We start from the raw sequence: 14,308 nt of genomic DNA, 5'->3' as shown, positions 1-14,308 counted from the left end.
AAGTCTGTTGTGCCCTCAGAAAACAAAAGGTACCTGATAGAAGCCTTCTACTTACTTTCCATGTTGACAACTGTTTCAGTGAAATGATAAATTAACCATGACAGATAAAAATTTGAGCTAGTCTCTCAGGTCTCCTAGGAATAGGAGCTTTGCACTGCTTGCTTAGTCTCCTGTATAACACCATGACAACATTTTGGTTTAGGTTTCCTTGTTTAGATGCACATTTAGTTGCTGCTAAGAATGAGTTAGCTATTTATTAGTTTTTGATTATTGGCTCACTTAGAACAATTGGGACCTAAGAATTAGGTAAATTTGCTTCCTGAACACTGAGGCATTTGTAGAGGTATTAGTTGTGACTGGTTTTCTAGTTGGTGGTCTTTTTTTCCCAGCAGTATAAGCCAACAAAAATGCTGAATCTGGAATGTTCACTGGATACCTGAAAAAGAAATTATAATCCTTCATGATCCTGGGAATAAATTTATTTAGGGTTAAATTGCAGTGAGGATTCAGGTATAAAATTTAAGCCTTTCAAACATCCTTGCAACTGCTGTTTCACATTGTCAATATATTCTCTGTAAACTTAAACTTCCAAAGGGAGTTTTGGATATTCCTGCAATTACACAGACCCTGAAAGGGCAAAAAGTTCAGAGTAAATAGCCAGCAAAACTGTGGATGCATCTTCCTTACTCTTCCTGATGGTCAGCCCAGCAGGGACGCACATTCACCTCACAAAAAACACAAGGAGGGTCCACCTGATCGTGGTCCCCACCACAAAACAGTGCCTGGCACATTCAGTCAGAGACAGGGAGCTTCTGCTCTGTCCCCCACATTGCACTGGAACAGGAACCCAGAGCCTCCCAAGAGGAATTTGAGGAGGGGAGCAGGACACAGCTCCTCTGGGCTCCAGCACCGCCTGTGCAGGAAAAGCAAACCTGGTTTGGTCATCCAGCACTGGGACAAACCTGGAGCCTTTGGTATCTCTGCATCTCGAGGAGGTGAGCCCCCATTTTCTTCTGAGCTTCTTCTACTTTCATACTGCCAGTGGTGAAAACCTATGATCTGTGGTTTTGTGCAGCCAGCTAACCATTTTTAGACTCCTAACTTTCTTAAGACCCTATGCAGAGGGAGAATTTAACTCAGAGCTAAAGGCAGTAGAGCATTTTAAGCATGAAAATACCGATACTGTTTTCTTTTCTGGGCCAGTCATACAAAAATTGTAAAAGATAATAAAAAAGAAGAGGGATCAGAACCCTTCCTCCAGCTGTTGGCCAAATCTCTATTACTTTTACAATAACAATTTTCTCTTTTGTGTGAGAAATAAAACATACCTACTTGTTATAATCTGAGGATGATTTTCTTACTTATGCGTGATAGCTATCATTGATCATTTGTAGCAGCTACAGGTTAATCTTCAGCCATGTAAAGCAATCTTCTAGAAATTAATTTTGAGAGTGGTATTGACAGCAGCTAAGCACAAATTTATTAACAACAGACCACATATTGCAGATGATAAAAGGAGTGGATCACACACTATGATTTGATTTTTTTCATGGGTTTTTAATTCAAGAAGACAAGCCTATAGTCTATCAATATAGTAGATAGAAATGTAATGCATGAAGAGAAAGAATGCTCTTCCACAATGTTATGTATTGAAAAGTATGACCTTCATTCCAGAGCAAAGCCTTCATAGTCTTATTCAATTATTATCTAATTTTGTGATTATTTTTCTGAAAATTCTTATCTACATGTCTGCAGTTGAAACGCTAAAGCAAAAATAATGTCAAATTCTATCGGCGTTATTCTTTAATGTTGCTGATATTATTTTAAAAGTTTAATAATATACTACCTCTACTTTTCATGAGAAAGACTCAAAAACTAAGAACAGGTAACATACTTTATACTTTTTTTTTCTAAGTGTCACCTGTACTTTCTTCCCATTTTCTCAGTGTTGTCTAATTTCCTATCCTGGGCCTCTTTTATGCTCTGGGCTTGCTTTCCTCTTATAGGTGTTTTCAGTGGACATACATGGGTTTTGTTGACTATAAGATAATGAGGGATGGTTAAAACAACTCTTTTTCTGTTGAAAAGAAACAAAAAAGACCTTCACTGAAATAAATTGCTTAGAGGAAGAGATTTATTCTGTTTGAAATAGCCCATAAGAATATATGTTTGAAAAAGAAACAATATTTCTTATAGGAAATGCATCTTGAAGAAACCTCCGAATAGGTAGGCCTTCTTTAAACTCATGACTTATTAGTGCATAAACATCAAATTAATATTTCCTGTACAGTTTAATACAATTTCCTGTATAATTTAATAGCAAATTCTTAACAGTAATTCTCAATTTTCTTCATATGGTTATTATTAACAATACCAGAATTGCTGATGAGCACCTTAAATTACTGTGTCATTCATATAATAGTGTAGATATGTTATATTACTTATGTACTTGAATATGTTAAGGCTTTGATCTCATGAGCATTTTCAGTCACTAGGACACAACTTCACACAATGGTAGTGATGAGTGACAATTAAAAGAGAAAAGAAACTAGTCCTTTTCTAACCTCTGCAGAGAAACCACGTTTGTCATAACTTCATTTGTCATAAACCTTCAGGATGCTTCTGAAATTTCTGAATGGGAGATCATAGTTTAAGATGTGAGTGCAACGTGATTTTATATTTCTGCTTCTGCTGAACTGGTTCTAATTACCTCAGAATTCCAGCAAATCTCTGAGACTCAGTAGAAGCAAAGCTGTTGTAAAACTCTGACCCACTTGATCAGTTAAGGCCTTACAGATACTTATCATCCAGTGTATAAAGCATTCGGGTTTTATTCTGCACAGCAGGAAAAACTTTTCTGAGTTCCTCACCAAGTTTTAGAATCGGAATTGAAATTTGGTTTGATGGGAATTGATTTTTCAGTGGCCCCTGTGGCCACTGAAGAAGCCTTCAGACTGTCACTGTGCTGGGCACTGCAAAGGTTTAGTCACCAAAAAGGTCATGACACAGGGTCAAAAGTTTAATATCTCCTCCTTTCCTGTCCCAAACCTAACTGAAAGTGACTGTTCTTTTTACACTCAGTCTCATCTAAAATCAGTAAATAAGTAAAATACTAAAGACTACTCCCTGAGCAAAATTCTTCATAAGACTACTTTCTTCATCTTTCAGAAATCTGGAGTAAAACATCTCCAGTAAAAAGATTACACAGATTATCAGATTACGTAGCATCTGCCTAAATCTGATTTTCCTCTGACAAATCTAATTTTCCTCTGATACTGTCAAACAAGGTGGTTTGTTTAACAGATTCATTTTAAAAACAGATTTTGTACCACTTTGTCATAGATCTTCTCTTTATATAACACCTATGTGCAATTCTAATCTTGATTGCAAGGATGAAAATATTTTAAAATAAAATGTCACAAATTGTTCTCATAACCATGCAGAGCTAAATTATTCATTAATGCTATCCTCAGAAAAAAATGTAAACAGTATGTTTTATGATCTTAAATCACTGGAAATTTAGCACCTCCCAGTGCTTCATACATTCATTTATTTCAGAAGCTCTAAAAGAAGTAGTTGTGTGGGCTGTCTGATTTCTGTAGTGCAATAAGCAAATAGAAGCTCTCCTAGTCAGTAAGGTTTTAAATCATACACAATTCATTTGTCTGGGGAAGCTAACCAAAGATTAATGCAATTCTGCAGCATGACACTTTTTTCCTTCAACCTAATGTATAAATTGCCTTTAAAATTCAGTGTTCTGTATTTAAATGTAATAAAATTCAGTAACATTGCAGCATCTATGTGTTTTCCACCTTATCCTCTTTTGAGCTAACATACTGTTGGAGCTAGTCATTGTAATTAGTCTCCTGCTGGGAACAGGTATCCTTCACTTTTCAGAAGAAATAAAAATGTCATCAGTAAGAATATACTTTTATTATAATAATTTACTATCTCTATTCTAATAATACTGGAAATCCAGCAGCACCAAGACTCAGATATGCTGCCTGCCATACTAATGAACAGGTTAACAAGATCCCTGTCTTGCATTTGAACACGCATATACATATTCATATATATTCCCAAACCTGACTGTCTTCTTCATAGATGAATTGGGAATATATATTAGGTATTGATCTAAAAACTAAAGTGAGAAGCCAGTTCGCAATAGTTGTAATAAATAAAATGAAATTACTGCATTGAAAACCACATTAAAAACTGCAACTAAATTTAGCCACCTTAAGTCAATTCTACAAACACCTTCAAGCTTGTATGGGCTATGCTGGAAGAAAGCATATACTTTGTGCTAAGAAATTATTTCATAGTCAAGCTAATGAACATCCCAAATCTATTTCTATTAATATAAGAAGTATTATTCTCCTACAGTAACCATCCACAACAGAATCCACAAAGCCATCTAGGTGCCTTAAATACAAACAGATTTTGTTTGGCTTGTTGAAACAAACAAACAAAAAATCCCATATAATGTAATATTTGTCTGAAATAAGACTCAGACAAGTAATTGTGTGTTAGTCAGCCTCCTTCCTTTAGGAAAAACATGTCCATTTATAACCAAAGCTGCATGTTATTACACATCAGTCTTGCTCTGTTTGTTGGGATCTGCTTTCTTTACCTTCTCTCAGATGTCATCAAAGGAGCTTTAGTATTCTTCAACTGCTCCCTAACATATACCCCCCTTTATATTTATTATCTTAATGTTTCATTTAATAATTTCAGTTCATGAAAGCATACCTAGACAAACAGACTGTCTCTAACCAAACCTTGTAGCTTTGTGAGTTAAATTATCCAAGACAGGCAGAGAATGGAAATGAATTTAGGCCACAAAGATGCAAAGATTTATGTATGCATTAACCTGAAGCTCTGTGAATAGTCCTGTTGACTTTAGAGGGATTACTTATATTCCATAAAGTTAAGGAATCTGCGTAAGTGGTTGAAAAATTGAAATCTTAGATAGACTGTAATTGGATTTTGAAAAAGGCTCAGAAATTGAATACACAACTATAAATCACATCCTTGAAGAGTTATAAATCACAAAAAAAAGAATGTTTAAAATATAATTATTTTTCTTTGTAGCTCAGCTGTATGTGGACTAATGAATAGAATAAGATTAATTTTAAATTATCACAGATCATTACATGTGAAGTCCCTGAAGCATGTTGTATAAGTCAAAAGATATGAATCTTTGAAGGCACCCTTTTACTTACTTTCTTGTTACAGCTCCAGCTACAATAAGTGAATTACCTTCATGACACAGTGAAAGGAAGTTCATAAAATATTAAAGCCAGGTGAAGATCAAAATTATATTCTAAAAATATGCTTAATAATTAGGATATAATCAGTATAAACCAAGTAGATTTAGTATGAGAAATATGCTGGATATTTGGAGAAAACACATACTTTGCTTTAATTAACTATCTCTTTCAATGGGTTGGTTGGCCAAAGCCTCCTGATAAGAAAAAACAAAATGTAGCTATTGGTCAAAATGCTTGTAACAAATCTTGTTTTAAATCTGAATTTTATTCAGAAACCAATCTACTACTGCTGCAGTAATCAATGTGTTTTCCCTTGGAGTAGAACAGTTCCTGTGCTACTGGAGGAGTATTGTTAATTGCCTGTAACTAAATGATTGCTGTGCTTCTGGATGTAACTCCCTGGCACTCACTCATTTGTTGTGTTTAACAGAATGCCTGTCCCCCTAAGGGTTAGCTGAGTAATTTTCCTCTACTATTTTCAACATTCAGTCTCAGCTCCTTAAGGAGGGCCAAGTCTGTAATTTGAGCAATGTAACAGAGAGGCTAAATAGATTTTAAAAGGTTTGCACTTTTTGTCTCTCCCCTCTGATGTGGAACTGGGCTGAAATTGAATCTTTTTAGCATGTAGCTACTACAGGAAACTTGAATTTCAGCAAGAAATAAAAATCACACTTCAAAGAGAGTGTAATGCCTGCTGGAGCATCCCTGCTCAAATCACAATTTGCAGCAGCAGAAAAAAATGTTATTGTGAACGTAACCTTACACTCTAACCTTGCTGTTACACTTTAACTGAGCTTTAACAGTCACTGCATCATTGTTGACATTGCTAGCATAAACATCACCAATACCTTTGGTGTTCTCATACAAAGGACTCAGAAGCATCCTCCCCAATTCACTTTGGGAAAACTAAGGCACAGAAATGTGAAATGGCTTCTATCACCCAAGAGGCCAACACCAGAGGCAGGACCAAGCCTTTTGCTCTTCACACCTTCTCCAGTTCAGTGCAACATATATTGCTCATAAAATCCCTACAATTCAGGCAGTGTCCCCTTAGGGCAGGGTTTAGGGTTTATCATCCTGCAGAAACACTAACTCAAGGCCTGAATGCAATCAACTCAGTGTGGCACTGTGCCCAGGCCAATCTGTCCCTCCTCCCACGGCACTACACAGATGTAGTTGTCTTCCTCTCAGCACTTTGGGGATTAGTTTAGGCATTTGCAGGGCTGGGTGTGAGGATGCTGGGCTAATCACAACTCCTGTCTGTCTCTGAACCCTGAAATATAACACCTAAGGCGAAGTGCAAACATATGCTGATAGACATTGTCCAGCACAGAGGAAAATACAACCCTGCTCTGCAAGGTGGGTAGATCATGAAACTCATTTTGCAAACAAATCTGTTTAAGAACAAAATACCATATCTTTTTGATTGTAAGTGATCATGATGGCCTAGAAGCAGGTGATTTCGAGTACAGAGTGACTTAGAGAACTTTGTTGTTGGCTTTGGTTGCCTAAATTAGGACATTTTCTTGTATGTTCTGATAGACTACTGCAGTAAAAATATATGCATAATCTTGAATTATTTGATGTGAAAAAAGATAACTAAGAGGGACTCTTTGATGGCAAAAATGATGCAGTGCATTAGCCTAATTACATGCACAGTGACAGAGAACAGTTGACTACCTGCAGTTATTTTTGTGACATAATCTCAAAATCATTAATTTAGGAAAAACTTCTGTGTTCCAGTTTTAAAGTTTTTCCTTGCCTTTAATGAGTCATAACAGTAAGCACATAAATAGAATATTTTGTGCCTAGCAACTTGAAATACTAAAGCCTTTCTTCTAGTTACCATTGAACAGCTACATCACCTGTAGTACAAAATGATAAACAAGGTATACTAGGCCAGTGCAGAGTAATTTCCCCTTCCATTTGCATTCTAAAATACTGTATTACTTGTCTATGCAAACAATTTTTTGGAGGGTGTTTTTAATAATATTCCCTTCTCAGGACCAGAGAAGTATTGAAAGTCTGAAATAAGCATGTTGGCTTGAAAAATAACACAACAGAATTTCCATCACAGTTTTGGAGGGAATGACATGGAATATAAATGTCTTTTATCTTATTGCATTTTTAGTGTCTTCCAGAGAGAAATGACTTTTTCTTACTTTTGCCTCAAAAAGTGTGTGATTCTCAGTAGATGTAGTCAAAATAAATGGAATTGTTACTTTTTCCTCTAACCTTTTATTTCTCTAATTGAATTGTATTGTGCTAGAGTATCATATCTGTATAACCACACACGCACATATAAGGTTATTTTAGGGTTACCCTTCTTCACTCGGACAGAAGCTGCCCACTGGTAGAGGATACTGTGAAAATAACATGGAACTGAGCTTTCTCTGCCACAGATTTTTATGAAGCAAATTGCGTATCTTAGATTTCCAAGACTCATTTTCTTGGCGTTCCTCAAAATTGAATGATATTGGAAAAGTATTGGTTGGTGGTCTTAAGATTTGCCATCTACTACTCATTTCAAATTATGAAATTGTTAGCAATGCTCCTCTCCTTCCACCCTCCTTTTTTTAACCTTGCAGTTTTCAGTCAATAAGCAAATTAAAAGTAACAACAAAATGGATGCCACAAATCTGTGTAGGCTGCCTGGAACATGCAACAGTTAAGACTGGGAGAGGTGAAAGTCCGTGATAGCATATTACTTATGTAATGATAAGTGGCCCCACTAAGAATACTGCTGGTGGTAGCTGGTTTTGGCCATATCTGACCAGATGGAATGGAGCTACACGGCAACATCATGTGAGATGCCAGTGGTAGAGTGCAGCAAAGGCATCAGGGAGTCACAGTATGAATGAGAATGCCAGAAGGACAAATTGTGGTGGTTTGCTGTGACTACATATAAAGTAACCCCAACTGAGGGAAAGGGAAATTAAAGATGAACTACAGAATGTTGGGAAACTGTTATAGATATTAAAACATAACTGAGATGTGAGGATGTGGGATTCTTTGGATGATTTGCCTTCACATCTCTCAATTTGATTTTTTTTAAATTTATTTTTATTTAAAAAAAATAATCAAATCCTTAGTTTAATCTTATCTAGAACACTGAAACTCATTTTTTGTGTGAAAAAAAGAGAAGCTGTATTTGCATTATAGTCCTCCCCCCAAAAAAGCCATTAATCTCTGCTTTCATTGTAAGTAGAATCTCAACATTATCTGTGTAAAGCAAACTGTGATCTATCTACAGAGAAAATGGAGTTATCAAATGTCTTGTATATATTCTCACACTCATACATATACACGCACAATCCCAGCAACTGTTATGTTTCAAATGAGCAACTCAAATGGCTTACCAGAGGAAAAAATAGTTTATTCAAGGAAAAAAAACAAACCACCTTATAATTATGTAATTCTTCAAGGGCTTTATAACACAATAAATACATGATTACCCCATCATTCATTATTTTATTTTAATTTTTAATATGAGTGTGAGATCTGCTGCTAGTATTTCTCTGTTTTGGAATGTGGTGGTTATTGCATTTTGTAATTCTTTGCAGAGCTGATGTACACAGTTGAGCTTGCTGGTGGACTTGGTGCTATTCTGCTGCTGCTCGTTTGTTTAGTGACTATCTACAAGTGTTACAAGATAGAGATTATGCTCTTCTACAGGAATCATTTTGGAGCTGAAGAACTAGATGGAGGTAAGGAAGATTCTTAGTATGCTTCCTACTTTCTAAGTATGCTTTTTTAGTTCTCTCCACCAAGGCCCAAATTTCATTTCAGTTCAAGATATGTAAACAACTGCAGTTTTTATTTCTCACTGCATTAGGCACTGACTTGAATATGCAGTCCTCATACAGCACATTAGCAGCAGTGATTGCTGAGCTGATGTACTTGCTGCCCTCTGGAGCTCCAGTAGACACCCAAGTCTTTCAGATTTTTATTCCTTACACTGAATGCAAATTACCAACATTGATGCATTAAAGATTTTCACTTTGTGTCAGTACTGTAAGCCAGCTTCACTTCTCCAGAAGCGAGGGAGTCTTCCCTAATTGTATTCACCAAATAGATAGAGGTTGAAGTGAATCTCAACTTACTATTTGTGTAACTTGATCAGTTTCAATAAACTGCACCAAGTGTTTGGGAATCTACTCAGCAGTTAATTTTGTTGAGTTCATTTACTTAATCACTGAAAGAGCTGTTAATGGTCATTAAAGTTGTTCTGTGTTTCAGGGGCACCCAGCCTAAACAAAAGTAATCCACAATGTATGCACCAGTTTGTGTCAAATGTATACACCTATCTTCTTCTCTTTTTAAGCACTCAAGAGAAAGGTGGTCTTTGCCTCCAGCCTTACTAATCAAAACTGCTGTCAAACAGTGAACTGGATTGAGCTGCAGGCTTTGATTAATTAGTTTTGGTATCTTGGGTCAGAGTTCCTGATGTTTTATGCTACCACTATATCTTTGGTGACAGGACCTTCTTTTTAACTGAAACACTAATAAAAGTTATTTTACAGTTCAAGGCAATAATCTGTGGGGAGAAGTCACTGTAACATAATAAAATAAATTAAAATAAGCAAACACTTGCAAAATCTGTCACTGATAAGGGAGAAGAGCAGCAGGAGAATTAGAGGTCCTTATATAAGGGAAAGACTTCCATAATAAGATCACTAGGGAATGACCCATTTCTGCCTCCCATCTAGAAATGCACAAGCATTCAAAATAGAAAATGCTCAAAACAACAAGATGAAGAGCATTAGAACATTTTGTATCCTTGTACTGGATTTACAAAAAAGGATTCATTAATATAGCAGATCAGTGGAGGAAAAAATCAGGTTATTCTACTTGTTTTACAGAGGAGGAAACTGAGGCCCAGAGGGCTTGTGACTCAGGAGGATTTTGGCAGACACCTTTGTTTTTCAAGAGCTAAGACCCTCTCTTTTCCACAAGCAGCTCCCAGCTTAAAATGAGCATGCTTACTTGCATGAATTGTGCAAATTTTATAATGGTCATATAATGCAATGCAGAAATAGTTTAATTATAATTGTTTAAATCAATGCAATTAAATGTTTTCTCTCTCAGTATCAGGAATTCTTACCTTCACTGCTGTCATTTATTGTTATCTCAAATCATTCCAATCCCTTTGCAATATTCCTCTACCAGGTGTTACACGCTTGCTTCTCTCTCTTTTCCCATTTCAAACATTGGTCACCTGGAAACATCAATACTTTAATCACACATTTTAAACAAAAAAAAAAAAAGTGACCTCTAAAGGATACTGTTCTGGGATTCAGAAGGAGAAAAACCAATATCCATTCAGTTTATCCTTCTGAACAAAGGTCATTGTTAAAAAAGGTAAAGCATGGATTCTCCTTAGATGATCAATGCAAAGACTGATAGCTTTGGTGCTTAATCACAATAATATAACAATAAAAATACTGCTTTCAGATTCTTAATGCTTCTACTTGTATTCAGTGTGCTAGCAACGTGGTTATAACCCATTGTGCAAATAAAGTTACTGCAGCTGGACTTTTTTATTCTGTCTCTTTCACTTGCACTCTTGAAAAAGCAAGAAGACAGAGAGAAAATGCCCCACAGAAGACCAAGCCACAGCTTCTGCAGAAATAAATTGCAGACATACAGTGGCATCCTTTCCTTTGGCTTAGTTTGTTGCTGAGAGATACAAAATGGTGAACTCTAGTATCTTCTTCTAACTACATCTCCTGCAGTGCAACAGCAGAGTGCCCACATATTATTCATAATTTTCACCATGTTCTGTCATACAGGAGAATATGTGGAGAAGCAAACATCAAAATATCACAGGCTCTTTTTTTGTGTGTGTGCTATGTTGTACTTAGAGAGGATTTGAAACACTCTAAAAGTGAGGTCCAATTAAAATCCTCAGTCGAAAATCTCTTTTAAAATGCAATGCTTCATTTATTCCCTGATCAGAGAACAAGCCCTTCAAGATATCAAATCTCATCACAGTTCCTCTTTCCTTTCCAAGCCTTAGATACATCAGTTTTTCTCAGGCTAACATACACATTTCTGTGGGAGGCATGGGTAAATTGAGAGAAAAATTTGAAAACAAAGTATTTAATTGTTACAGCTAACATAATTTATTACTTTCTGTGAGGGTACTGTAGATTAAGCAAGTGATCACCCCTGCTTATTCCTCATTTCTCTAGCTTGCAGCTTTGAATTCCCCATCTTCTTTCTCATACTGGGGACTAGACTCTCCTGCTTTTTTCTCACTCCTGCAGACACTTTAGCTCAGTTTTGTCTTTATTGTCTCCTGGGAATGGGCATTGCAGCCCCCTTTTTTTTTCATGGTGAATTCCCTGCCTTTCCTACTAAATTAGAGTATGACCAAATCCAGCTCAAATTTTATTGCTTTTCCTCCCACTCTGTGCCCATGCTTTCCAGCCTCCTGGGAGCTGACTCCATACTGGGGGACTGTGTGACAGACACCCTGTCATGTCCTTCAGTATGGAGGAACACAAAATGACATGCTGATGTTTAATCAGGGGACCTCACTGTGAATGTCTGACAGATTCCCTGGGAGCTGGAGCACAGGGGCAAGAGGAACACTCCAACCCTTGGCAAAGCTGTAGCTTTCTCACCTGCAGGTGTTTGACATGGCCTTGCATCTTAGAGATGTAACTCACACCTACCAGTTTGGTAGTATGAAATTCCCAAATCTGTATAAGTGGAGAACCTTAGTTCAAAATCTCTCCATAGACACAATGAAGATGATACCTTGAAGTAGCATGTAACCAAAGAAATATCCAGTATTATTCTGAAAAACAGTAAAATTTTCAGTTAGATACTTAAATGGGAACTTCTGGTTATTGCTAGACATCAGGCAACCTTTTTAGTTTTGCAGCTCTAAACTTAAAAGATTATTTTAAAACACCTTGTCCAGAAAGTGCACCGTAATGACTAACGCACTATTAGTGAAAACTACTTTTAGAATTGATATTTTCTTCTATTTTGCTGTACACTCAGCTCCAGGACAATGATTTTATGTGACCTTCATCCTTTGAGGAGTGTTTTAGCCTTTAGTTTTAGTGTCTTAGTTTATGTATTTTTATTTTCCAAGGATCTTCTTTTGCTGCCTTTTCCAGTTTTTAAATGACTTCATGAACAAGCAAACATACTTTAACAGAGAAGAGTAAAAATGCAAGTAAACATTTACAAGCAACTGTGTCAACACATGCTCTGACTTCTTTCTACCTTGCACTCTGTGATATTACCACTGTACAGAAATCTACTCTTTGCCTACATACAAATTGACTTCCAGGCCACCTAAAATCTATGGAAATTTTCCCAGGATTTTACCTGAAGACTGCTGCTGCTTTATTAAATTGTGCAAGGATCAGTCCCCAGGCATGACAGCCACAGAAGATGCAGTGAGGGTGAAGAAGGGAGTCAGACCACTTCTCTAAGCAGTACCATTTATGATGCTGCCTTATAGCGGACAGGAAGCTGAAAGTCACCAAAACAGCTTTTTTTCAACATTTTTTTTTTTTTTTTGCTATTTCAAGACCTGTGAGTTTCCAGTAGATATGCAGATGTCTGTATGCCAGATGTAAGGTATACTAAGGATAAATCCACAGGTCTACAGATGACAGGCTGAAAACCTGTGGACATGGTCAGATAGGCAAGATTACTCAAAATTATGAATTTACATATGTGTTTACATTCCCAAGTCCAGTTTCAGAGGAAAGAGTATATGATACAGTTGACAGCAGAAACAGTCTGCAGGCACCAGCCACTACCACTATGGGGGTACATTAGTAACCATTTAAATAGGTGGAAGTGTTTGTATGAATGAATTAGTAAGCAAGGACACTATGATTGAAAAAAAAAAAAAAAAACAAAAAACAGTAAGAGGCTGGCATTAAAATTCATAAGAATAAAAAAGTAGCAATTAAATTCTGAACAAATATGCTGTAAATAGTTTTTTAATTAAATTTACATAAGTACCCTTTCTCACAACTAGGCTGACAAGAAGCCAAGCTTTAGGCTCAAGAACAAAAGGGAGAGCTTTTCTTAGCAGCCGATATGATGACCTTCACAATGACCCTTGGTGCCTTTAGGTCCCATCAGCTGTTTCTACAATGTTGGGCCAGAGCTCTACATGGTGTCCTCAATCTTATTCTCAGCTTTCCTTGCCGAGGAAACCTTGGTGAACTGAAGGAAGACAGCCTCTGCGTAGCTGGGGTGCTGCCAGAAAATGCACCTGGGAGACAGGGCTGGGGAGTTCCTCTGGGTTTCACTTTCAGTCCTGCAGGTTCCTGCTGCTACCATGATTAAAATGTGTCACTGGTGAGCTCTCTACATTAAGAGAATTCTGTTTGGATTTGGTACATAGTGGCTGTTTCTTGGCTGGGCGGGTTGCACTTTCTTGAGATGAATTTCTACTGCTTGCTGAGAAGAAAAATCTCAGATTAAGAGACTGATGAAACAGTTTCTGTCTTGAAGTCTCTGTTGCACCTGTGAGTCCTTAGGTAATCATACTTTTGCCCTTATTATTTACCTGCAGATCCTAGCATGGTTCATGGGATATGTACAGTCTTATTAACTCTACGAACAGGTAGAATATACTTGTTAGTGGTTTCCTGGGTTTCATCCCAGTAAACCTCTTATAAAGCAAGGAAAGGCAACATTTTGAGATTCTTAATGCTTCAGTGTAACTTAGTTGCTAACTTGCAAATATAACTTTAACCAATGGTTTAGATGCCACCAAAGCACTTGTGTTAATGATTATGCTATGCAGGTACGGCTAAACTGAAATTACTGCTCAAGTTACTGACTTTGCAATTAAAGAATCTTCCCTGGGGACCCATAGAGCAAGTTTTTAATAACAGCTTCACCACGGTCTATGTAGTTTTATTGGCTATTGGCAAATTGTGGCAATAAGAAATCCTACTCTATGAATATCAATTTCAAATTCTATTAAAATCACCCTTATAAAAAAGCAGCTTTCATCTTTCTAAATATTACTGGTTACAAAAAGGGTGTTTCCT

At 36.7% G+C, this 14,308-nt stretch overlaps 1 protein-coding gene across 1 annotated transcript in view; it reads left to right on the top strand.

The window, feature by feature from the left end:
- IL1RAPL1 (interleukin 1 receptor accessory protein like 1) overlaps positions 1–14,308 on the top strand; it is a gene marked incomplete at its 5' end in the record, with an annotated part of 33,061 nt that overhangs the window by 3,644 nt on the left and 15,109 nt on the right. Inside the window, one exon of the mRNA XM_057411838.1 lies at positions 8,834–8,977. Coding sequence (XP_057267821.1) covers positions 8,834–8,977 — 144 coding nt within the window. The remainder of the gene's footprint in view (positions 1–8,833; positions 8,978–14,308) is intronic.

The sequence above is a fragment of the Pezoporus wallicus genome, unplaced genomic scaffold, assembly GCF_028554395.1.
Source record: "Pezoporus wallicus isolate ANWC-B61680 ecotype Strahan unplaced genomic scaffold, APGP_CSIRO_Pwel_v1 contig_1438, whole genome shotgun sequence".
NCBI classification, from domain to species: Eukaryota; Metazoa; Chordata; class Aves; order Psittaciformes; family Psittacidae; genus Pezoporus; species Pezoporus wallicus.
Note: the sequence above shows the minus strand (reverse complement) of the source record. Positions and strands in the feature narration are given on the sequence as shown.